At 37.8% G+C, this 26794-nt stretch overlaps 1 protein-coding gene across 2 annotated transcripts in view; it reads right to left on the bottom strand.

The window, feature by feature from the left end:
- prkd1 (protein kinase D1) overlaps positions 1-18873 on the bottom strand; it is a 33874-nt gene extending 15001 nt beyond the window's left edge. The window contains exons 1-12 of one of the 2 annotated variants that reach the window (XM_032547756.1): positions 17238-18873; positions 6789-6927; positions 5248-5379; positions 4977-5146; positions 4856-4879; positions 4146-4350; positions 3910-3987; positions 3485-3686; positions 3284-3407; positions 2489-2566; positions 1236-1403; positions 333-444 (exon numbers count right to left, since the gene is read on the bottom strand). In XM_032547756.1, the coding sequence (XP_032403647.1) occupies positions 333-444; positions 1236-1403; positions 2489-2566; positions 3284-3407; positions 3485-3686; positions 3910-3987; positions 4146-4350; positions 4856-4879; positions 4977-5146; positions 5248-5379; positions 6789-6927; positions 17238-17453 (1648 nt within the window). In that variant the 5' untranslated portion in view covers positions 17454-18873. Of the gene's footprint in view, positions 1-332; positions 445-1235; positions 1404-2488; positions 2567-3283; positions 3408-3484; positions 3687-3909; positions 3988-4145; positions 4354-4855; positions 4880-4976; positions 5147-5247; positions 5380-6788; positions 6928-17237 lie in introns of both variants that reach the window. The other variant, XM_032547755.1, reaches the window with a different exon arrangement.
- Between the last annotated feature and the right edge of the window lie 7921 nt (positions 18874-26794).

The following is a 26794-nucleotide window of genomic DNA, read 5'->3' on the forward strand; positions in this document are numbered from 1 at the left end:
ACGATGAAAGACAACAACTGTTTCACTGATGTCAGTTCTTTGCTGTATTTTCTCCACATCTTCAAAATCATGAAGAAACAATGAGGATAAATTTCAAGTCTCACCTGTTTCTCAGTATCTTGGCTAGTTTTGTTACTGAAATGATTCACTGAAGGTATCATGTCCTACGCTGCACCTTTATCTGAGATTGTGCAACAGTTAATATTTTACCTCAACAAGGACATGAGTCTTAAAGCTTTAGGCATTGGTTGTTTAACAAAGTTCATAGTCATTTAGTCTTTTACATTTTTAATTCATAAAATATATGCAGGTGAGCTGGTCTTGTGTCTTACTGTGCCCACTTCGGTGGGAATTGTGGCAAATTCCTGTAGAGACGGCTGGCATAAGAGCATGCTGGATGGCCATTTCCCACATCCGAGACACATCCTGCCCAACTCCACTAACCTGAAACCAGTTTGTGGAAATGAAATATTTTAAATTATTATTATTTATTTTTTTTATCTATCCATCTTCTTCCACTTAATCTGGGGTCAGGTCACGGGGGCAGCAGGCTATCAGAGGCCCAGACTTCTCTCTGAACAGCTAATTGTCCAGCTCATCCAGGCGAATCTCATGGTGAGGCCAGGCCAGCAGAGAAATGTTGTCCCTCCAGCATGTCCTGGGTCTCCCTCTGGATCTCTTCCCACTTGTGAGGAGAACTTGTGAACAAGACCCTGGGACCCTTAAACTCCTCCTTAAACTCCATGGCCTTAGATTTGGAAACCCTGATCTTCACACATCTGCAAACTGCTCCAGTGAAAGCTGTGGGTCATGGTGAGATGAAGCCACAGAACCACATCGTCTGCAAAAGGCGGATTCTGAAGCTGCTTACGAAGTCGTTTTTGTTGTTAATGGAAATGCAGCTATTGCATTTGTCTTTTTGTATGAAGATTCTAAAGTGCTAATAACAACCAAATGACTTTCTACATTTTAGAATTACTTTCAATTATTACTGAAACGCTGGGATTCATTGGCAGTAAACAACGCAGATTGTAACCAACACCAACCATGCTGGGATTGAGAAAATACATTGGCTACTATGCAAAAGGATGAAAAGGCATGCTCATAATACAATCTACTCAAAGTTCTGTTCTGATAAATCATTTAAACACCAGTGTGGGTGCATTAGACCCTCATGCACTGAAAGCCAATTCTACATCATTTCACTTCAAATAGAATTCAAATTGGTCTCTCACCAGGATGCTACTGCCAGTCATGGATGCTTCGCCTCTCAACAGGTTCTCTCCGACATAGTAAACCAACATTGCTGTAGTGATTTCAAAACAGTGAGGGTTGGCTCCTTCTGGAAGCAGAGAGAAGTTCTGAGCTGGCTCCAGAGACAGGATTTCTGACAGAGGAATCTCCTGAAGACATATAAGGAAATAAATGGAGCACAACTTGTGAAGATACAAATTCTTGACGGTGTATGGTTTCTCTTGAATTTGGATTTGGGAGATGAGTAGAATTCAGAAAGAAGCTTCCATAATGTCTGGGTTTACTGAATCCACTTACTCTGAATCTGTGTTCATTTTGGAAACGATGACGATACCTTTTCTAACAATGATAATGAGATTGAACTGAATTGTGACTAGAACTAAATTACATTTTAGGCAAAGGACTAAGATTAAAACTAAATAAATAAAAATTTGTTGTAAAAATTAAAAATACTCTGAATTGGAAATGTTAGTATTTGGTTGCACAATATTGACTTCAATGTGGTTTAAGAATTCTGAGTACTTTTAAGTTCAGAGTGAGCATAAGAGCTATACAAATCCATCGTGGTGAAGCCTTGACATCTTGAATCACCATGGCAACAACTGGAAAATAAAATCAAGCTATTTTACCCTGCTGCTGCAAGATGCTCTCCTTCAAGCTTCTAAAGGACATGATAAGATATTGAATAAAAGAGTAACATGGCAGCAGCAAGAATACTGCCTCACAATACAATACTCAGTTGAAAGCATAATTATGCGACAAAGATATTTCACTGAGATTATTATTAATTTCAGGCTTTATGTACCTTGTTTATATATTTGTTATGAAACAAAGATTAAGGGGTGATAAAATATGAATTCTGAAGACAGACAGACAGACAGACAGACAGACAGACAGACAGACAGACAGACAGACAGACAGACAGACAGACAGACAGACAGACAGACAGACAGACAGACAGACAGACAGACAGACAGACAGACAGACAGACAGACAGATAGATAGATAGATAGATAGATAGATAGATAGATAGATAGATAGATAGATAGATAGATAGATAGATAGATAGATAGATAGATAGATAGATAGATAGATAGATAGATAGATAGATAGATAGAGGAGTTCCTTAGTTTATTAGTCTTGTCAGAGCTCAAAATGCCCCATCAACACATTTACTATCATAGAGAATGTGATTCTTCCTCAATAATCAAAAGGTTGGAAGTGTGTATCCTACCCTGTAGTATTTACTTCCTGTATCGTTTTGATACAAGGTGATGCATTTACTGTCCAGCCGCCAGTAATGCCTTTTTCTCTGAAACAGAGAGAAAAAGAGACGTCAGCAGGAAAGCAAACATAACCAGCAGTAACTGAGAAAGGTCAGGATCAAAAGGCTGTTTTGGTGGAAAAATAATTTTTAAATTTACTCTATTGTGATTAAAAACCTTTTCTACGAAAAAAGGAGCAAACATTCTCTAAATATCATTTGGAACTCAAATAGGACTGCAACTAATGATTATGTTAGTAATCAAATATCCTCTGGATTGTTTTGATGATTAATCAGTTAACTGGATAAAAAAATGGCACATTCTGCAGATTTTTCATTGAACCAATTAAGTTTATTTTACTTAGTATTAGAAACACAATCAAAAAACACAAAAAGTCCACGAATAATTCAATTCAGTTTTTACATAAAATAAACATTTTATTGAATAAAATGTAGTAACAGCATTTCTTAAGTGGACGTCTCAGCATCTGCTACAATATTTTTTATTTTAAACGCAGTATATAAAAATTTTAAGCACAGTTTTGGCTTAATTGCAGCTAAGTCTCAGTCTCTGTATACTCCAATTAGCGACCAATCAGTTGCAAAATTAGTAGATGATTATTGATTATTTCAATAACTGACTGATCACAATTAATCCAATTAATTGTTTCAGCCATGAACTCAAATTGTGCTACTAAAAAATAAAGAACAGCATTTAACCGAGTAAAATAATCCACAATTTGTGAAAATATAAAAATCAATTACAAGAGTATCCTTGCTGGTGTAGTGAACCATCCAGCCTTCCTTCATCACATTGCTGTTCTTCCTCTTGGTGTGTTTGACAGACTGAACAATTCGCATCAGTGGGATGTTGTTACTGGTGGACGGGCTGCAGGCAGACAGACAAAGCACAGCCTCAGCCTGGTTCTGTTCCAGCTTCTGTGGATGAATTGTTGGAGTGTTTACCTGATGGCACGGTTGGAGTCATCCAGGTCAGGGTCACGCAGGTCACTAAGGTCAGCAGAACCAGTGTCCAGCATTAAGCCCCCATCTGAAGTTAGTGCTTCATCCATGTCATCAAGTAGGCTACCACGTCGGTCACCACTGGGGTCGTCAAGGCAACCCTCCACCATCACAGCATCTGACTCTGCTCCGGGGCTCAGAAGATCTGTAACACAACAATTAAAGTCAAACGACAAAGAATTTAACTCAGACTGGAATACAATTTCAAAACAAAACTGGGCTGTAGGGCGAAGGTCCAGAAATACCTGGTCAACCTGAATAGCTTGGCCTATCAGGGTTGTTGTACAGATTGTTTTAGCAAGAGAATCCATTCACCTATATGTGTAAGTACAAAATAAGCTCTGATGGTTTTGTGTGTGGAAACTTGCCTTCATTTCTGGAAACTTCTCCAAGGCAGTTGTTTGGCACTTTCAGAGCACATCGTTTATGGCAGTTAAATTTACAATCTGAGAAAGACACAATAACGGAGAAGGTCACCATTAGAGTGAGTAAGCCAGCTACTGAACCAGGTAGTTACTCTTCACCAACCCCCACCAAAATAAGGTACTTGAAGACGTTGAAGTACTGGTGCTGGCGTAAAAATAAAGATCACTAATGTACATACCTTTGCACTGGAGACCCTGTCTGAAGAGGCCTTTCAGCAGCTTCTTGCAGTGTTGGCACACAGTTGGCCTGGTGTATGAGTGGATTAGGAATGTGTGGGGAACCTTGACCTTTGATAGTAGGATTTTGTCCAGCTCAATGGGGCGTCCGATGTATGACTGGGTGCTAGCTCGCCGCTCCCTGCCAGAGTAATAATCTAACTGGTTCTTCTGTCGCAAAGACAAAGAACCATGAAGTTTGCTGGTGACATGTGACATTTTTAAAAACAATTATAATTCAGACACAAAACAGAACAGAATGATTCATATGTTTTATCATTAAAGCAAAGGTAGCTAGCATGACACAAGTGATGTGTTATAGTGCGGCTTAAGGGTACATATTCAGCCTCTACTATAGAAACAATACTGGAGTCTAATTTGTACTTTCTGGCTTAACTCAGTTTCATTCTAATCACCTTAAGGAGTATTTCAACATCTAACTATTATTTTACTGTCCACATTATAATCTCGATATTACCCAAAATATTTTCAAAATCTCTTTACTTTTGTTCTAAACAAATAGTAAGTTTTTAAGTTAAAAAAAAAAAAAAAACCTAGATTGTAAAATCCTGCTACTGCATTTCTACAATAAAACATTTATGCTGAATATATTCATTACACAAATTTACACTCGAATTTTGAAATTCCTATGAATGAACTTGGAGGGACTTACCTCAACATTGGGACTTACAGGAGACTGTATCATAATGAACATACACAATAAAACAATGCAGTCAGTTATGTCTGTATAAATAACATTACATATTTTGGTCATCTCTTACAATAAAACTGACCAGCAAAGCATCATCTGTGTAGTGGGGAGGTGATGGCTCAGCAGAGAGGGGGCGGCCCACATTAACAATTCCTCCTGTTAGTGAAACCGTTGAATTGCGACGCCTTCTCACCCCACTGCAGTTGTTGGGAATCTTAAATGCACAGCGTTTGTGATAATTGAGACCACATCCTGGAAAACAAAAGTCCAACAAGAATTTTTTTTTTTAGTTATTATACTCTGGGTTTTCCTTTCTTTCATCATGCTCTGCTTTTGAGCCGAAACCTTCTTACCCTCACATTTGAGCCCCTGCCGTACCAGACCCCACAGCATCTCACCGCAGTGGTCGCAGAAAGTTGGAGCTCTGTACGAATGAACAAACAGACTGTGTGGACGGATTTGGAAGTCCTCCATAGTGGCTGAAGCTGCAGAAGATCAGATCATAATAACTGTGAACTTGTAGAAAAATATTACTTGTAGAAATATTACTGTTAAAAGACTCCTTGTGTTAAAATAAAGCTAATTCAAATTGTTTTAGGTATTTTTAATGTAAATTATTGATAAATGAGCTGAATAGTGTTACAATTCAAGGTAACTGGCTGAGTACTCATTTTATCAGATCCATCCATCCATCCATCCATCCATCCATCCATCCATCCATCCATCCATCCATCCATCCATCCATCCATCCATCCATCTCCCCTAAAAATAGCCCCTATCCCCAAAATATGGGGCCTGAGCTTTGGGCCCTATAAGAAGTGTGGGTCCTCACAACGTAGCATTTGTTGAAAAAAATTTGTTGAAAAAATATTTCTCCCCTTGCCAGGTGAGAAATTAAAACACACTCCCACACAAACTCAACTGTGCTGTGTTGATAGTGTATACAGACATTGGGAAACAGCAGTGGTCCGGCTGTCAGTGCTGCTGTGTGTAAACAGCTGAGTCCTGTACTTGAGCCCAGAGATGGGTCTCAAGGACAGATGAGGACCCAGCTCAAAGAACTGACATCAGTTTCAGGATGAGCCCACAACAGTACACTCACTGGTGCAGACAAACATTTCTGGAATTGATTCAAACATGTCGAATAGCCACTTTGTCAGTGTGTGCCATTTCACATTGTCAGGAGCCTCAAAGGGTCCTACTGAAACAACCCTACTGCAGGTCTGCCTGTGATTTTAAAATGTGAGGAAAAGCATCTCAACCTAAAGAATTCAGTAAACATGTTACTCTTTTTTTTTTTGCCCCGCAAGGGGTCTTTTTGTGGGCTCTAGTGTCCCTTTTTCAAAGTAGGCTGACAGGAAAGGGGGAAGGAGAGGGGGGAAGACATGCGGTAAACGTCGTCGGGTCCGGGAGTCGAACCCGCGACAGCCACGTCGAGGCTACATTTGCCTGAATGTGGGTCGCGCTAACCCCTCAGCCACCACGGCACGCCCAAACATGTTACTCTTAATTAAGAAACATATTACAAGCAAGACATGGCTCTAAGTGGCTAACTTAGAAACTGACAAACAACTAGACCTGCAGTCAGTGTGAGCAATATCACATATTGCTTTTTGAATATTTCACATATTATACAAACTATAGGAAGTCATCAGATTGGGTTTACATTTATCAGAATATTATTCAGGACATCTGGTCTGTTTCGTGACAGAGCAGATCTTCAGAATCAGAATTCCTAACTGATCAATTCTCATGGAGACCTGGATTTGTTTGTTCAACAAAATGATATGCAAGACCTATCATACACATTCGCAGACTCACAAAAATGTATTCCACAATACCCAGAATGTTTTGGCTGTTTGGCAATGCACTAACACTCTTCCTCCTTTCTCACCTGACAGAATGGCTTCCACCAGGTCACCCTCCAGGATCTGCGAGGCAGAGCGCAGCAGCTGCAGCATGTTGTCTGATGTCTGGTCATGACGAAACAAAAGAATCTTTTCATACATCCCATAGAATCCACACTCTGGCAGCTGACAAAGAGAACAAAATATGTTTTTAGTCAAGAAACGTTTGTCAGCTTTTGGGAAAGTTGTAACTGCTATATTCTTGCAGTATTCTGCCATTCTGAGGGCTGATTAACGAAGCTGTTGCCCTTGGAATGACAGAATCCTGACTCAAAAACAACAGAAAAAGAAATGTAAGCAGATTTTATTTCTTTAACACTTGAAAAAAATGGTCAAGAGTTTATAAAACGGAAAACAAGAAACAATTAGTCACTGCATATCTCAGCAGCTGCACTTCCACTGACCATGTAATTTCACAATGTGATATCTCGAAAATAATTTTGCTAAGTGTAAAAACATACATTTTGCAAAGACTTTCGTTTTTCAATAAAAGATTTTTTCATTAGGATGAGATGGGTTTTTATGCCGTACTGAAATTGGTTTATTTCGTAAAACTGCAAAGAAAACATTTTGCACCAGATGTTGCCACTGGTGGAAACCATGAAGAAGAAATGACAGGAAGTAGTTGGAGTATCATGGTCCAGCATAACTTTTAATGACTTACAAATAATGTTAAATTAAATAATTAATATTAAAGTTAAAATTGAGCAAAAAAGACAGGATGGATTTTATTTGCTTGTTTTGCTCTTTGACAACCTATACCATGGCACATTCTGTCACAAGTAGTTTCTGTTTCATTTACTCAACAAAAATACTTTCAAAATACAAAATATACCGAAACGCCAAAATATGAAAATTATATTTACATGTATAATGACTCACTATGAACAGAGAAGAGACTATGACATGCAGGAGCAGAGAAGGAGTGACGTGAGCAGAAAATGATGACAAAAAGAAAAAAACATGAGGTTGAGCGGCCTCATTGTTCAGACCTTCACCTGCCTCTCTAACCGGCTCTTCAATGATACACTTCATAGATACAGTTTTTTATGTGTGCTGTCACCATAGCAGCATTGCAGCTCTTGTTGTCATAGAGACAAAAAACAAGGCCGATTCCTCTCCATCTTTCCAATCATTTTATTATACAGCTTACAATATAAAGCAACACATAAAGCTTTAAGACTTTATGTGTTGGCCAGTCAGCACAGCAGTTAGACCTGCAGATCCTCAAATGCTCCATTTAAATTATTTTAGTTCATAATGCAACCCAAAACTGAAAGCTGGAAGAGTTACAAAGTGTTAGCCATCAGTTAATGGGTGATATCGGTTACACTCCTCCTCACAAGCTTTACTAAATAAAAACAAAAAAGTGATCATTGCATACTGCCAACTACTGTACTAGAGAAATTATTTTTTAAACAAAAATTATAACACAATACATTTATGTAAAACTGAATATCTTTAATGAGGCCTTTATAAATAACTTGAGAGTTTTAGCAAGCCAGTTCAGATTATTTCCAGGTCTTTGTGAGCAGAAAATTAAAAGTCATCCAGAGTTTTACATCTTAAAAACAATTTGTGCACCTGATGGTATTCATCTGGCTTCAGGGAATAAAATAGCTTACTATAATCTTCACTACATTAAAATAGTCTTTGCTTTCAAATGATTTTGCCTTTCAGGGGCATGCACACCAAGTAAAGATTAAAATTCAAGAGCAGAACTCTATGAAACATGAGTAACTGTAGTGTTTCTTCTATGTACTGACCACAATGCACACAAAGTAGAATAGTTTACCTCTTAGTTTTTCACCACTTAGCTTCTTCAGACTTAAGACATACTGAAGTAAGTCTTAACAGTAAATGAACAGTAGATTGAGCCTCTGCTCCTTCATTTTCGTCAATATAAATTCTTAAGCTCTTAGTCCAGAGGTTTCTATCTCCAGTCCTCAAAAACTACTTCCCCATGCCTTTAAGATGCTTCTCTCCTCTAATGCAGTTGAGTCAAATGAATTGCTCATTTCCAGGCCTTTGCCAAACTTGATGCATGCTAAAGAGGTCATTTAATCGTTTGAACAAGGTGTGTCAGAGCAGGGATGGATCTAAAAGTTGCAGGACAGTAGCTCCTGAGGACCGGAGTTGGAGACCACTGCCTGACTATCATTGCAAAACTGCCTGCTTCGTGTAGCCAAAGTACCTATGATGCATGTTCTACACATACTAAGGATCACATTAGAAGCACCTAGTCACCATGTAGCAGTCCAAGTCTGAGTTAGCTCAGCTTGTGATTTTACAGTATTAAGCTATATTTGAAATACTGTGATGAAGGGCCAGGAAGAATTCATTTTTGATGTATTCAAATCAGTGCACAATAATGTCAATAAACCTGTCATTGGGCGCTTTAACCACATACTGGGTGATGAAAGAACACATTACAGTTCTTTAGTTGTGAATAGTTTTATCAGAAGTGTTGACAATTCTGAACAGAAGAGGTTAAAAAATAAGGTTCACTGAGCAGTAAGTTTGGTGTGTAACCATAGACCAACATAACAAATGTGGATAAACTGACTCTTTAAATTGTAAGTGATGGAATATTTGTACCTTAAAACTAAATTGAAAATCAAGTAACAATTACTTTAGAATGAGCACACTTTAAATCATACTTAAAACTGAAAGTTTTTCATATTTATAAACCAGAATTACCCATAACATTTTAAGCTGAGAGGGGGATAAAATAAGGTAAAAAGAAAGAGGCATGAATAAATAAATGTGAGGACTTGAAACAAGCAGGAAGAAATATGACTATGAGACGGACGAAAGACACACATCTGTTCATCATCTTCCAATTTGTTTGGAAAGCAACGGCCTGTCTGTATGTGTGTGTCTCTAATAACGGCCCTCACAAGGACACTTCACAGTCCCAATCATCATCAGTTGCCAGGCAACAAAGGGAAAGCACAACGGACTGATACACAGTACACACAGTTCCAGTTTTACTGCTATAGAGGAGTAGAGGTGTTAGTATATGTGCGTTCAAAGCCTATGAGAGGTTATAACCAGGCTGCTGCATGAATTAAAGTTAAAGTTAAGTTATGATATATTATAACTTAAGTTATATTTTCTTTATTTGACCCAAAAACTCTTCCTTGTTAGTTCAGACAGCATTCATGCAAAAGAGAATTGAAAGAAGTCAGAGCTTCACCTGGATGATGGAGCTCCTCTGCTCACCTCTCACTAGAAACTTAACCAGTGGACTACTACTCTATAATATGTATGAATCCTCTTAGTCAAAGTAAATAAAACTTTATTTTTGTAGCACCCTTCAAGATGTAGATTGCAAAGTGCTGTGCAGAAAAAAAAAAAACCAATTAAAAACAGTTTCTAGTTAAAAGCGGTTTCAAAAAGCTGAGTTTTTCCCTCAAATTAAGGGGGAGATCTTTCAGTCTCACAACCAGCAGGTCTTGGCCACATGACCTTAGGATCCTGCTGGGGACATGTGAGGAGATGTACACCAGTGCCTGGCCAGCCCTGTAAGGTCTTAAAGTGTACTCTGTAGTAGATGGAGAACCAATAGATCTGGGCAAGTATCTCTGGGATGTTGGCACTGCACAACTTCTAGTTTTATCAGCCATGAAATTATGTAATAACCATAGTTTAGTGTGATAATTAGAAAACCTGATAATTAAAAGAATTTCTTTATGGATTCTCATTGTGCACACCTCACACTAAACTGAGCTTTAGGGTGTTTTCACACCTGAACATCCAGTAGACTTGGTTTGATTAGGGACCAAAACTGGAACATTTGTTACATTTTCCCCTCTAGTGGTTAGCTTTCACACTGTTCTGTGTCAAATGAACCAACCTTTTAAAACACCTATTCAGCCCCTCACCTGTGGGGGCGCTGCACCAAGAACCACGGAAGGAAAATATATGAAAACAACTGAAGAAGACACTCAGCGTAACTTCCTTCTACAAGAAACAGAGAGTTTAACTGTGTTTTTCTTTTGTCTTCATCAAAAAGCCATGAGCCATTCCTAGACACGTGTTTGTTTTGGTTGGATTTACCCCAGACACCCTGCGCTGGAGTCCACTCCATGCTGTTGAAGTGTTCTCTGGTCCACTCGGCATTCACATAGGCATTTGAACCGCACCAGAGTTCACTTCAACTGAACCAAGACCTACGTTTGTGGGCAGACCAGAATTTTTTTTTTTTTTTCCAGATCAGAATTTGATTGTACATTCGCATCTCCTCAAATGGACCAGACTTTATAGCAAACAAACTCGGGTTAGATTAAAGCAGACTTGAAGACATCAACAGAAACAAACTGTTTGCAAAAACTCTGAGGCTCCCAAACAAAACAATTTCATTTCCAGGACTGCTACCTTTTCAGGTACTATCTGGGAAAATCAAAAAAGAGATCACTGACTAAGGAAAGCAGGGGGAACCCTTATCCACGCTAGAAAGAAGCTCAACTTCCCTTGAATTCAATGGTGTTAGCAGAAGCTCCAACTAAACCCGAAAAGTCAGAAGGATCGTGAGGCCCCGCTTTCACGGTCTGTATTCATACTGAAAATCAAGATCAAGCGATTTAAGTGACTAATTATTTACCAGCAATACCCACCACAGATTGTTAATGTTATATGCCTTCTCTGAGTTCACAAATCTCATGTGGACATGACAGCCAAACTCATTTGATTTCCTCACCAACTCACCAAACCAAACTGAAGATCTGATCCTCTGTTTTATAACCACAACAAAATCCACATTTCTGCTCCTTAACCCAAAGCTGGACAACTGAATGGAGACTCCGTTCTGACACAATAGACTTTTTCTGGAGACTGAAGTGTATACCCTGGACAGTTGAAGGGCACTCTCCAAACTCCTCTAGAAACCAAAACCCTGATCTGCCACTCCACTGGTGTTGTCTGTGGCAGTTCAAAGTGCTTTAAATGATAAAATCATAATAGAGTAATAAATGAAACCAGTAATTTACATTGCATTTTGTCAAATGCAATCATCAAAATCATCAAGAATAAGAATCATCAAATAAATCAAATATAGTGATCAATCTTCTATTACAAAATTAATCAAAGCAACTTCAAAGCTTTCAAAGTCTCTGAGCAGATGTCACCCATTCCTTGTAGCCTGGAACTGAGGAGCCTTTTAAATATATTGGCAAACTCCACCACATAGTAATTAGACTCAAAGGTGTTGGAACTTTGGCTTTAATTTATGTTCACGTTTTGATCATTTATATGTTGTTTATCTGTTTAGATCTTGCCATGTATTTCTTTTATTTCCTTAAATTATTGTTTCTTCCTGTTTATTATTTAAATGACTTTCAGGCTGTTTATAATCATTTTCCTCCTTTCCTCTTGTAATCACTTCCACCTCTTCTGGTTTGCATTGTTCTCCTCTGGCTCTTATGTCATACCACTCTCTAAAATATTACTGCTCGTTTCCCCATGTTGATTATTTTCTACATTGTTCTGGCTGATCCACTCCCGGTTCTTCCAGCGGGAGTGGAAGAACTTAAAACTTCTTGCTCTCCACAAAATGTGTATATTTTCTCTACAAAACCCATTATGACATACTCAAAGTTCTGCTGCAGCAAAAGATGACAGATTTAAGTATATTCAAAAGGCAGTTTTGCTCCACATGAGAATATTCTGAGTCTGGACTAAAGGTGAAGGTACTCTCAGAACTTACTTCAGGACACTGACATTCTGCCTCCAAAGCTTGCTTGAATTCCTCCCAGACCTCTAGGTTTTCTGGCCACCCAGCTGCTTTAGGAGCGCTCAAAGTAAGCCCTCTGTATTTTTAAAGCATGGAAATACAAGCAGGACCGGTGAAATGTCTTGGAAACAATGACAGAGACAGACGGAGTTGGGGTTCAAACCGGCAACTCACCAGTTACAGGACAGTGACTGGCACTGTCACCTCCTTATTAAATAACATTAAGCTCTACACATTTGGAGTGTGTACTTTCTTTTTCAACATGAATATCAAAGCATTGATTTGGAAACTTTTTTGATGTTGAATTTCAAAGTACTCACTGGACCTAAAATCAGGAACACACTCAGGTAAGCAAATTCGATCTTTTGCAAACCGCAAAGAGAATAAACTTTTCAGCGTTCAAAGAACAAACATTGCAATGGCTCCTCATTCATGTTCGTGTGTGTTATCACATTTTAAAATAAGGTGTTATTCATCATCAGGTGTTAAGTTCTGTGGAATTACCATGCCAGCTTCTCTTGTTTTTAAGGATCAAGCATTTCTCATGACATTTGTTGCAACATTCCCTTTTCCAGACAGGAGTATGAGTCTTCAAAAGGGCGAGACACCAAGGAAATCCTTTCACAAGAGAAGAAAGAGATTCTATTGGGAATACATGATTAGTGTCTGTATAAGCAACGTACTCAGCAGAGCTACTTAGGTAACCTATTCAGAATCAGCAAAAAGTTGCAGTTTGATGACATTTGCTCAGATCAGGAGTGTTGACAGTGCTTATGGACTCCAATTTTAAAAAATTGCTCCAGGCCAACACTGTGACATTTATTTTTGTTTAGTTATTTTGCTAAAGTCGCATCATATTGCTTTGTGTACCTTGTTTTAAATAGAATATCACTGAACTGCACATTTAAGCAAACATTCAGTTTCTTAGGAGTTTTTGACGTTCTTGTGAATCAATTGTTTAATAAGCCCAAAGTTAAAAATCAATTCAGACAATTGAGGCTTGATTAAAAAAAAATGTAATCATGCATCCTTTTCTGGAAATTTACTCATCAAAATAAGATGTTGAAGGGGATTATAACCATGAGCATTTCTTCTGGGAAATTCGTTTTGTAAAAATAATTTTTGGTAATCAGCTTTACAAGTTACACAAGGAAATTGTTACAGTATTAATGTAACAATAGGGCCAGCTACCAGATCAAGAATATAATTGGAAAGCTGCATAGAAGATCAGAAATTAGTATTTCAATCCCTATTTAGAATCTGAAATATGATGGCTCAAAATGTAACCTAATAATAAATGCCAATTATAGCTCAGTTTTAGCTCACTCTGTTTTCAGTTACAGCTAAAAATAACAAATTAGGAAATGTAGGATTTTGAAAGAGCTGTACCTGACCAATTATCAGGAAAATATATTTTTATGTAGAAAGATGTTAGCAACCATTCCTCTGATCACTACACTGGTACACTAAGCATTCACCTTCTAAATATTCAGAAACAACCAATCATGCACAGCGCCCTGAAACAATATTTGCCCACTTGCAGATTTTACCTTTTTTTTAACAGTTAAAATATTTCAATATTCCTCAAATACATACATTTTGGAAGACAAAAATAAGCTGTGCACAGTGGACCTCCAGTGTGGCTGGGCCATAAATTTAATCAAAAGTGCTGTTATTAAAAATAAAATTTTTGGGAAATGTGATTTTTTTTTTCTTCACCAATAAACTCAGAGTAAATAGGTAAATATTCTGAGAATAACTCGAGTTACATTCCACAGAAAAATCAGTGGATGGGTGAGAGCACAAAAAGTGGACTGCAAACAGGCAGGCTTCATTGTGAATGCAAAATGTAATTTCCAAATGATGATTTCAGGTATCCAAACCAACGTGGCCTTATGCAAAATTATAATTACCCTTTTGTTAAAGAATGAATTAAGAGTGAGCAATGCAGGTGGGATTCTTTAGGCACTTTATGATTTGATTCATTTATAATTCAGAAGCAGAAGATGTAATCATAAATCAAATGTTAAACCCTTCATTCACACAGAACCACCACTAATCCTCCGTCTTCGTAACGTTAACCTTCTGTTATAGTTCATTGATATTTAATATTTCTCTTATTCGTCACGAACAAAGTGAACAAAGTGAAGGTTTCAGAGTGGCCTAATCAAAGTCAGGACTCAAATCCAATTGAAATTGTGTGGCAATACCTTAAACATGATGTTCATGCTCAAAACGTGTCCTATGTGGCAAAAATGAAATGTGCAAAGAAGTGAGATAAATGACTCACTGCCAGTTTTTACAGATGATTGATGGTGGCGAGAAAAAACAGTTGATTTTTTGTTTCGTTATGGTTTTTTTTGTTTGTTTTGTTTAATTTAGTTTGGATAACATATTTTCTCCTAAAAAATTGATACGTTATTAGAAAACTTGTCTGTATTTTCTCAGGTCACTTACGTGCAAATTATCACACTAAACCTTATTTCAATGCCAGGCATTTGAAATTTGGTTTCTGTAAGGAACTTGACATATTAATAAAAAGGATGAATGATTTGTTTTCATTTTAGAATACTGTATGAAATATTACCATTTTAATGACCATAAATGTTTCTAACCCAGACTAAGTTTGGTTAGGCCAAAATAGATGTAATTTATTAAGCACTTATCAAGGAGAAAGCAGCTGATTAATTAGTCAGGCTACCTGCTTGAGTTCAGTCCTCAGTCAGCTGCTTGACAGATAAGCAGCTCGTAGCTTACCAACTGTACTTTTGCAAAGGGTGTTACATTAATAAGATTAAAACACACAATGACTGTGTGTGTTTTACACACCTGGAAATATCTGCAAACAACTGAATGTGACAGTTTTTTGAGTGGGAAATACGATATGTAGGAACCTCATATCAGCCTTCTTACCTCAATGTATTTGCTGAACTTTTTTAGCAGTTTTGTTTTCTTATGGTAAATTTGTGTCTGACTTTCCAACTGTGGTCCAGAATTTCCCAGCTGTGCTGTGGTCAGTATCAGATCAGTATGAGGGGCCGTTTAGGACAAAATTTACGTTTTGTCTCTCACACACTACCAAAAACTCTCGCATACTCCAAAAAAATAGCCTCGCACACTCCAAAAAATTACGTTTTGTCTCTCACACACTACCAAAAACTCTCGCATACTCAAAAAAATTACATTTTGTCTCTCACACACTACCAAAAACTCACGCATACTCAAAAAAATAGCCACGCACACTCAAAAATTACTCACGCACATTCAAAAAATACTCAAATTGCGTATACACACACTACTAAAATGTCACACACACACACACAAACGTTAACTTTCTCGCTCACATACACTACTACCAGCTCGCTCACATACACTACTACCAGCTCGCGCACATACACACAAACGTTAACTTTCTCGCTCACATACACTGCTAACAGCTCGCACACACACAGACGTTTATCTCTCACATACACAAGACTAAAGTTGAACACACACACAGTACTAAGACTCGTTTTATGTATGTGTGAGAGCGAGACTCTTTATGAATGTGTGAGAGCGAGACTCTTTATGAATGTGTGAGAGCCAGACTCTTTTTGAATGTGTGAGAGTTGTCACGGAAGAGGCGGGGCATAATTTTTGGATCAAACTGCGCATGCGTAGATCCTAAACTATAAGTTTCGATTGTTGACTCACTGTATGTTCTATTACTTAGTATATTTGTGCTTTTAAATATATATAGAACGTTTAACTTTCTTGTAGATTAAATGTGCTATAGAAATAAATGAATCTGATTGATTGATTAAAAATAGCAAAATTGCTGTAGTACAATCTGTCCACTGGGTGCCAGATTGTAGCACTGCGGGCAGTCGTTGAATCGTTTAATGCGCCTGTCAAAGTGCTGGTTGCCTCCGGAGAAGATAGAATGGTGTTTAAAATGGCAGCTGCCTGACCAATTCTCTCTCGTTTCGAATTAGAGTTAGCCATGTTCGGTATAGCAAACTCTTTCTTCTTCGGCACTAGTTGGCGCCGGTTAATAATTCCTGTAATACTGGCACCCAAAACGTAATTTTTTGGAGTGTGCGTGGCTACTTTTTTGGAGTATGCGAGACTTTTTGGTAGTGTGTGAGAGACAAAACGTAAATTTTGTCCTAAACGGCCCCTCATAGATCAGAGTGCTGCACTGACCACAGCGCAGCACTCTGATCTGCTGACAGTTTTCTAGAAGCTCTGGACACAGTTGAAAGAACAACTTTCCTTCCTCTGTCTCCAGGATGCCAAAGTTTTACAGGGATGATTCCATCTGCAGGTGTAGCATATTAGTGTTATGACTTTGATATCCTGTTCATCTGTTTACATTTTAGTGTATTATTGTATTCATTTGTTATTGTTTTGTTTTGTTGTACTTGTAAAGTGTCCTGCACAAACACAAACAAAACACATTATTATTATTATTATTATTATTATTATTATTATTATTATTATTATTATTATTATTATTATTATTATTATTATTATTATCCTATACTAACTGGATTTAAGAACAGGTGATAAAGATCAGTAAACAAATAATTACAAAGTGCATCAGGATGTGGTTATTATTGAAAGGGATTATGAAAAACGTTTTTGTGTTATATTTATGCATTTTCTTTGCAATGTGTCAGATTCTAAGCTTCCGTTGAGCGTCTGACAAACTGCTGGTTACCTTCTGGTTGATAATGGAGCACGCCACTTCCCGGACCTGACTGAGGTTGAGCTCCGCGGCGTCTAGCAGCACCGGCTCCCGGCTCATGCCTATCTGGATCTGGAAGGAGATCACGCCGCCTCCCCCTTCCCCACCTCCTCCCTCGGTGTTGGGGCTGCTCGTCCCTCCCAAAAACGGCAGCGGGCTGGGCGCCCGGATCAACGGTGGAGCACTCATTGAAGCCTTCTCCTCTGTGGTTCCCAACTTTGCCAAGAAACAATTAGAAGTCACGGCGGTGACAGATAATCGCCCGGTGCTCAACAGGGAGAAAGAGAGGAAGGAGCCAAGGGAGCAACCAGAGAGGAGATTGAAAGCGTGGAAAATCGCGGGATGCTCTGACGCACGGAACACCCCAAAGCGTCAGAAAAGCGCAAAAAGAGTTTCAGACAAAACACAATTCATCAACTACAGGAAATCTCTAAGTAGACTAGGCTAAAAACGCACAGAGACGACACGAGGACACAGAGAACGGATGTGAACGGAGAAGGAGAAGTGACTACATGACTGGACCAGAGAGCTGCCTGGAAACCGGTGAGGCGGGTGACAGAGTCATAGACGTCAATACTGGATGGAGACGAGGAGGAGGAGGGAGATGAAGAGGAGGAAAGGAAACCTCCTGTGCTGATATGGACTGAGATATTCATTTTTAAGTACCATTGTTTTGGCTTAGAAGTTTGAAGTGTCATTTACTGGAAGGAGAAAATCTCGAAAATTAAGAACCGGTGCAAACAAGCAGCTAAAGTTCTAGAAATATGGAAACTTTGGAGACTAAATAAATGAATAAAATTAGCTACTCATTAGCTACTCGGTCATATCTACAGCATTTTATATATACATATATTAGCGAGTATTCTGTGGAAGGTGCTAGAAAAGGTTTTATTAAATTGTTAAATTGGTTGGAGTTTTTTCTCACTTCTGACAACCAGTTTACTTCTAATCCTAAACATTATTTGGTTTCAACATTGACGTGCATTAAAGGAGATCTTGGACGTGTATAACAGGCACAACACTGTAATATTTATGTATTTTATTTTTGGTTCAACACATCTCATTCAAATGGTTGAATTATCTCCTCAGTGCGGTCAAGTTTTCCAGAGTCCCACTAATAACCTGATTATTTCACTCAGGTGTGTCTAAAAGCTGCCTGGATTTGAGGATCGATGCTCTAAAGCATTTGATTGTGTGAATCATCAAAAGCTTTTCTACAAGCTACATAACCAAGGAATTCCTATCAAATCCTGGTTTATTGCTAATGGCATCAGTAAATGTATGTGAAATCTGGTAATGCTACGTCTGATGCATGTAATGTTGGGATTAGATTCAGGCCAGGAAGTATATTGGCCCATTACCTTTTTAACATGAAATGTCAAATGTGATGCCATAATCAGTCACCTAATGTATGCAGATGACTTCATAGTTCTGTGTCCATGTTTTTATTTTTATTAACGGCACTCTATTTTTTATAATGTTTTGTAATTACTATACAGTATTTTTTTATTCCTTTTCAATTTTTTCATATTTTATTTTTCTATCTTTGTGTGAGTCTACTGGCTTTGATTGCCTGCCGCTTTGCTGCTGTTGCACTGGAATTGAGACAATAAAGGAATTTCTACTTCTATAACTCTCTCCCAGTCTTCCCAGTTTTACTAGCTGTTTGCCACATTACCACATGAAAGCTGAAAGCAGCATTTGCACTCTTCTAAATGAAAAAACACACCTTTGTTCCTTAGTATTGATTAAATCCCTTAAATTGATCTTGTTACATGGTGTCATTTTGGGTAGGACTGTTAGAAAGCACTTAGTTCTTTCTTAACTATTTTATAGTGTATTTTAAATGTTGTAATTTAAATTTTAAATAGTACTTTATGCACTAAGATGTTAGTGAAATGTTTGGTTGTTGTATTTGAGTCAGTCAGGCCATACCTTACCATGAGAGTGTGTCCTCTGTTTCAGTAATCTTGTATCTCAAATACAAGATAACTTCCTCTGTTATAGGAAGTGAGCAGGTAAGAGCAGGAGCTAGATGGACTGGCAATGTGTAATAATTCCAAGTAAGTAAGAGAAGTATAAAATGATTTATAAAATTTGTATGTGTATTGATAACGTACATCTGAAAAAAATTGAATATTGTGCAATAAGTGCAATATTTCTTGCCAGTCATCTCAGAAAGTTAGACAGTCACTGAATGATATTTTCTTCCATTTTTTAAAGTTTGTAATGTACCACAAACCTTTAAACATTTTCATTAGAATTGTGTGTAATTAACCAACACAAAGTAGAAGTGATAAGTGGACATGTAGTTTTAAACAGCTTTCATGAATTGAAATCTAAAAAGTGTGGCCTGCTTGTATTTTGGAACACGTGTCTTACTATATATATCTATTTTTTTTCTTAACCAGGACTTCCCTGGATTCACTTCAAGCCATTTATCATAAACTCTAACCATCTTTCCCATGTCTGTTAAAGAGAACGATCCCCAAACCATGATGCTCCCACCACTATGTGTCACCATGGTGACTGGTATTTTCAGGGCAATTATCTGCTGGACAGATAATTACAGGTACCAAGCTAACTCTGAGGTGATTGGGGCCCTTGCATATTTGGAGAAGTTTGTAGTCATGGTACCTTGGCTCTTCTGGTCAAATGAAATCCCCCTTGCAAAAAGTCTGATTTCTTGAGTGTTGCAGCTCTATGCATCATGCCAAAAGGCTGTCACATCGCTGTTTACACAGTCTGAAGTAAACATGGAGGTGGTCGTTGTTCAGTTGTAGTTATTTGACTAGATCATACTTGCTGATTTCCAACCATATGCTAAACCCTGTCTAGCCACTGTTCACTCTTTCTGCTCATCATCATCAGTTCCTAACAGACTAACAGGTGCACACTCTCTCATACTGTCGAGCTTTAGCTTTTTAAAACTTGTATAAAGTTCTTTACAGTAACCCATACTGTTTGACCCACATCCCATTTCGAGGTGAACACACACAGAGAAGTAATGCTTGACATGAGCTGCTGGCTGGTCCTCTAAACTCATCTTTTCACTCCTGCCTCATGTTTTACAGAGCACCTGTTGCATCTGCCTGCTCAGCTGGCTCAAAGCAGACAGAGACGGAGAGGTGCTGGTTGCTAGGAGACACACACGCGTATGTATACTAATACACACTTCAATCAGCCCTCCTACACTTCAGCCTTGCCTCTATTTACTTCCCTTTGTAATCAAGAACTATGACTGTATTTTAGAATCTGGTGCTTGTGTGTCTATATCTATGAGGGCTAATTTGCAAGTGACTCTGGTTTGAATGTATTTGCTGTAACTAGGATAGACCTTCAAATTGCTGTTACACAGTCTGAAGTAAACATGGAGGTGGTCCTGTTAGGTTTTAACTTGTTATGAGTTGGATGTGAAAAAGGGATGTACTTATTTATGACAAATTCATCATATCAGGGTAAAATGAATGACAATAATAGAATTTGCCCAGTTTCAGACAAATGAGACAGAGGTCCAGCATCAGATCAACATCGTCTTACAAATGTTGTTTTACTGTCATCCAAGTGAATACAGTAAAAAAAGACAAAAGAGTGGTGGAAGACAAATTGGACTCCTGTAGCTCATCTTTTTCTGACTGCTGCCCTTTGTCCAAGTGGCCTCAGTACCTGAAAGTGTTTGTTTTGATCCAGTTTTGCATCTTATACCTGTTTATATATTAAACAGTGATTGTTCTTGGTATCAATTATCATTTATATTACAGAATCAGGCAGAATCTAACACCAGTCCTGATCTAGTTCCAAAGCTTCATGTATGAACCATGTTAGGTTCTACATATATTGAATGTTTCAAGGTTCTTATTGTGAGTAATAAATGAAGTCGTGTCTCAGTTCCTTTATTGTATATAACACACTATTGATAAAATAATATTACAATGTCAAGGTGTTCAAGCAATACCTTGTGTTATGTTTTTGTCAGTTCTGCCAGCTATACAGCTCACACATCAGTAATGTACCTGCCTGAAAGAAATCTGACAAATTAAACATAGAAAACATACAGTTCCAGAGATCACATCCTGCTTTCCACCAGCCGTAAGGCTGTTGCTCAGGATTTGTTAGACCCAAGGTTTTACCTGGCTGGTATTTTTATTCTTATTATGCAGGGGGGAAAAAGAAAGAAAAATGCCTTTGTATAAAAATCAAGTTTTTGCAACACCACAAACAAGAAGTCACTCATATTTAATAGATCAAAATATTATTAAAAAGTAATGTTTTTTAGTTCCTCAATAAGGAAAAAAAATACATAAATATAATTAGTTTCTCATTGATGTTTTCAAGAATAAAAATATTTTTGATACAGAAATGAAGGCATGATGAAAAGCAAGTTTAATACCTGCTTAAAGCCAAGACAGCAGATTTAAGCAAAAAGGCAATTCAAAGGGCTTTCAATGATGAAAACCTAAGACAACAGTATCATTCAGTGGCATAATAAAAAAGCGCATTAACAGTTTGAATTCAGACGAAAATGAGTTGATTATTAATCAAAGGCAACTTTAAACAAATGCGTTATTAGCCTTGTCGTAAAGGAGCTCAGTGTTCCAGCACTTTTGCATTTTTATGGAAGTTTTATTCCAGATTATAGGAGCATAAAAACTGAAGGCTGTTTCTCTATCTTTGGTTCTGGTTCAGGAGATGTAATGCAGACTGGAACCAGAAAACCTGAGTGGTCTGGAAGGTTGATGCAACCATGTATTTTGGTGCTAAGTCACTCACTGATTTATAAACTAACCAAAGCATTTAAAGGTCTTTTCATTGAGCTCCAGGGAGCCAGTGGAAGGACTTTAGGACTGGAGTAATATGCTCTAGTTTCATGGTTCTAGTGAGGATGTGAGCAGCAGCGTTCTGGATCAGCTGCAGCTGTTTGATATTTTAGGCAGACCTGTAAAGACACTGTGACAGTAATCAATGTGACTATAGATGAGTTTCTCGTTCTAGGACATTAGCCTTTTGACCCTAGAAATGTTCTCCAGGTGATAGAAGGCCGATTTAATAACTGTCTTTAAGTGACCCTGAAGGTTTAGGTCAGTCTATCACTACATCCAGATTTCGGGCCTGATCTCTATTCTCTATCTGCAATAGCTGCAGATGTGCAATGACTTTAGTTCACTCCTCTTTAGGTCCAAAGTTAATATCTTCAGTTTTGTTTCTGTTTTACAGAATAAAGTTATGTCAGATCCATGCATTGTGTTCTATGTATTTGTTTAGTGCTTGAATGGGTTCATAATCACCTTGAAACATCATAATGTAGAGTCATTATCATAACTTATCTTATGTGTTATAATCTGAGCTAATGGGAACATGTAGATATTAAATAAGATGGGGCCTAAGATGGAACCTTGGGGTGCCCTGCATGGGATTTTTGTCTGATCTGATGAAAGCTTATATGTTGGCTGAAAGAAGTTCCCATTCTGTGAGTAAGACTTGAACTAGTCAAGTACTGTACCAGAAAGTTCAACCCAGGTTGCTGCTTTTAAAACTACTTTTATTCTGACAAATGAATCTCATTATGTCAAATGTAAAAAGTAGTCTGCAGTGAGAGTTAACAGAAGTGATGTGAGCAAACCATGAGAGAGAAATCAGACTCATGTATCAGGCACAACAGTGTCATGTCTGAGTAATATTAACCTATTCATCCTTTTGTCAAACACCCTGAGGCATTAAGAGATGCTTTATCCACCACTTCTAATGACCTGGTTTTCTATCTGTCAACAAGCTAACACCAATAGCTTTCCTGTGATATCATGCAAGCTATGGCTTTATAGATTGGTCTTTTTTCCCCATTAAGATCCATCCCAAAATAGGGCCTAATTACACTTCACATCACAGGTCTTAGGAGTAAAACATGACTGACAAATAGTCCAGTGAGAAATGAACCAACTTCTGGGTGAGGAATACTCTGTTCTCAAAATACACTCAAAGTGTATTTCAATGTATCAAACAGGTCAGGCTCAGTTCCATCCCTTTCCTCCTTTTTTAACTTGGTTGCAGTGATTCACTATGACTGCTTAGCCCCCTGAGGCTTCATGTAGGCTGAAAATATTTATTGTAGTCAATGTCCTTATTTGTGGAGCCGCTTGCTAAAACAGGATGTTCACGATGAGTCATGGAGGATGAGCAGTAGAGGAGTAAACTGTGTGAGGGAGTTTCATTTCTGTGTGAATAAGCAAACCATATTGAAGCACTTTGAAGATACCAGGAAATGCAGGTAGTGATTTTAAAAAGGAAAACGACCTCTTGACCTTCACTGAAAGTCTAAACAGGACAAAGAAGACATATTCAGCAAATGACAACCAGAGTTCTCAACCAGAATTAATATTTGTGGATCAGTATTCGCAGAAATTACCAATACAGCAGAACTACTGACTAAGATGTATTTGATGAATGAACATGAGGCCTACAGAAACTGGTCCACCACATCCATAACTGGATCTCCAGGTTCTTGGATAAATTAGAGCAAATCTGAGCACCACTCTGTAATGTCCTCCACCACAGCAAGGCGTGTTGATATACCAGAAGTCACAGTAATAAGTTTTGAAATGATGAGAATCAATAAGAGAGTTAGAGGAACAGCCTCTAACTGGAGGAAAACGGTGGGAGTGGGTGATTTAGCATGACTGTGGGCAGAACAGGAAGTCAGGGGAGCTGAGAGAAGGCTGAAGGTCTAAAGTCTCTTATTTACGGTAAAATACCAGCAGAAATTTACTGTATCAATACTTTTTTATTTTTTTACAATGTATCACATGAATATTACACAAAGTCATAGACCTTACACATATTGCACAGCAGCTCAACCTGTTAAAGGTAACATTGTGCTTGAAGACCACATATGTCCTATAACTGAGGTGCCTCAGTTTCATCCTCCAAAACTAAAAGCAACTGATATTTCTTTCTTCCATCAGATGATTCAAAAATAATCCAGTCTTAACAAGTCATTCACCTGTAGATTTAGTCTCATTCAATTCATAGAACGGAATCTTATTTACATAATTTGTTGTAAGAACAATTACCAGTTCCTGAAAGTCACATGATGCTTAAATGTTGAACTAAATGTACATGATTATCTAAATGCTTTCTGAGACTGTCCAGGTGTCGATGACTTTTGGGTTAAAGTATCTGAAGACCTGTCAATATGCCTCCACGTCTGTCTCTAACTTTTCCTGCTTGGTGACATCATACAGTGACTTGCAAAAGTATGTCACTGTATCCCTTGAACTTTTACATATTTTGTCACATTACAACCACAAATCACATTACAAACCCAGTCATGGTCAATGCGGTGGGACAGGTGCAGGGCTGCTGGGGAGTTGGCCTTGTTTCATGCAACAGCAGAATAAATGATGTGATTTCTTTATGAAGCTTTTATCAGATTTTTTCAGAGCAGTGTATTTTAATATTAAATAACTATCATTTATGAGTAGAGTTCAGTTTCATATTTCATACGTGTGGATCTCTTTCTGTTTGCCACATTAAGAAAAAACATCTGCACCATCTAAATTTAAATCTATATGATGACATAAAACAACATGGAAAATCATTACATAGTTACACGCTGACTTTTTGGACATGCTCACTTCTTTCTGACATAATGTGTTGTTTGGTTTTCATAGCCCCCGTCTTTCTGCAAGGCTATTCCCATTACTGTGGCTCATTATAGGGCCTGAAGTGTGCTCCCGCTGAATACACTAAATTCAGAAGGGGAATTTAGCTGTAAAATATGAAGTTAATGAAGATTTTTGGTATGACATCTTTTCAGGGGTTACATGCTGTAGAAATATTATAAAAAGTGATAATGGATGGGTGTTCCTCTTCTCAGAAGCCAGAGTAGTTGCTAGTTTAGTGACTTTATCATTATATATTAAGCAACCTTTCAGACCCCCTCTATTTTTAAAAGCAACTAAATCTAGCAATTATTTTCTGTTACTCAAGACTTTGGCAACAGCATGTGAAAGCATCAGTCACTCTGCAGTGATTGAATGAGCAACAAGTCTTGCCTTGCAACAAACCCGGCCTGCAGTCACAGCACAGGGGACTCCCATTCCACTCCATCCATGTCCACATTGCAGATAAAAGACTTGTGCAAAGCCAGAAAAACGCTGTCTATAAATTCTCAAAATGCTCACTATTCCAACTCCTGACTGGTCAAAGTGCCGGTGTCTGAGTGAAATGATTTTACTTCTCAGATGTAAAATCTCAGACGTAAAATCGGGGCTGAGATGTAGACATGAACCAAGCTGTGGTGTTGTAATCAATAGCAAATTCCAACTGCAGTAGCCTCCCGTCAATCTAAAGAGGGCAGCACATGATTTTAGACCAAATGTTTCAAAACTAAACAGTTCTTTTGAAAAAAAAAAAAAAGTTGATTTGGGTTTAATTTTCTCTATATCAGCTAAATGTTTTGGAATATACTTTGGGTTTGGTTAATTTTCAGAAATTTTTCATAAAGTGTTATTTTTGCCTCATTTTTGGTCATTAACAGAAGCCTACCAACAATTTTGTCCAGGCTGTAGTTAAAACATCTCCCCAGCAGAAGGCCCCCCGGGGCCAATGGCACCAGTGGAGAGGCTGTGCATCAGGTGGCAATGGAAGTGACTGGAATAACTGGCTTCAATGATTTGAATGTGTGGTCCAATAAAGAGTTACAATACTTTGTTTTGTCTTTTTTATTTTAATCCTTTAGATCTTTTTATCTTAACTTGATTTGTTGTTTGTATTATTCTTTGTTAAAGTTAGATAAACACAATGTAGTAGCTAATAAAATATAACTCAGGCAAAAGCTTATTAACATTAAAAAGTTACTCCCAAAATTACAATTCCAAGATTCTGTAATATATTGAAACTTCTGAAAACTTTTATTTCCTTTTTATTCTGTTTCTTGCATTTTCTGCCGGTTCTGTTTACTACAAAAAAGTAAGATAAAACCATCGTCAAACAATAAAACAGATCATCATTGCATGCTTAAAGAAACCTCTTAGTCATGCAGTTTATTATTCTTTAGACAAATTTACTGTATCTTCATACACATTATTATTGTAATTGTGGGTATAAACTCATATCACTGTAAAAACTATTCTCTGAGTATGTAGGAAAGCACAGATACATGTGCATCATTAAAGAAGGAGTTGATATGCAGGTTTTTATCAAGGTCACTTCAGCTGTAGCTGCCTTCTGCTGCAGAGTTTGTGGATATTCTTGTTTGTTCATCTGCACACTTAAAGACACAACTAATAGAACATTTATGCTCATACAAGAACACATAATGTGCTGGTTTCTCTTTAAAGCACTTATGGACTCTCACCTGTGTGAGGCTGGTGTGTTTGGCTACATCCATTTGGTGTGGCTGCAGCAGCAATGTGAGTGCATTTGTGTCAAGTGCATTTTGTTTCAAATGAAGCAGAAAACCTACAAATACAGATTTACGTTTTTGTGATGTGAGAGTGCCCTCCTCCGCTCACAACGGAAACTGCTTCTTCAAC

Source organism: Xiphophorus hellerii, chromosome 19 (genome assembly GCF_003331165.1).
Source record: "Xiphophorus hellerii strain 12219 chromosome 19, Xiphophorus_hellerii-4.1, whole genome shotgun sequence".
Lineage (NCBI taxonomy): Eukaryota > Metazoa > Chordata > Actinopteri > Cyprinodontiformes > Poeciliidae > Xiphophorus > Xiphophorus hellerii.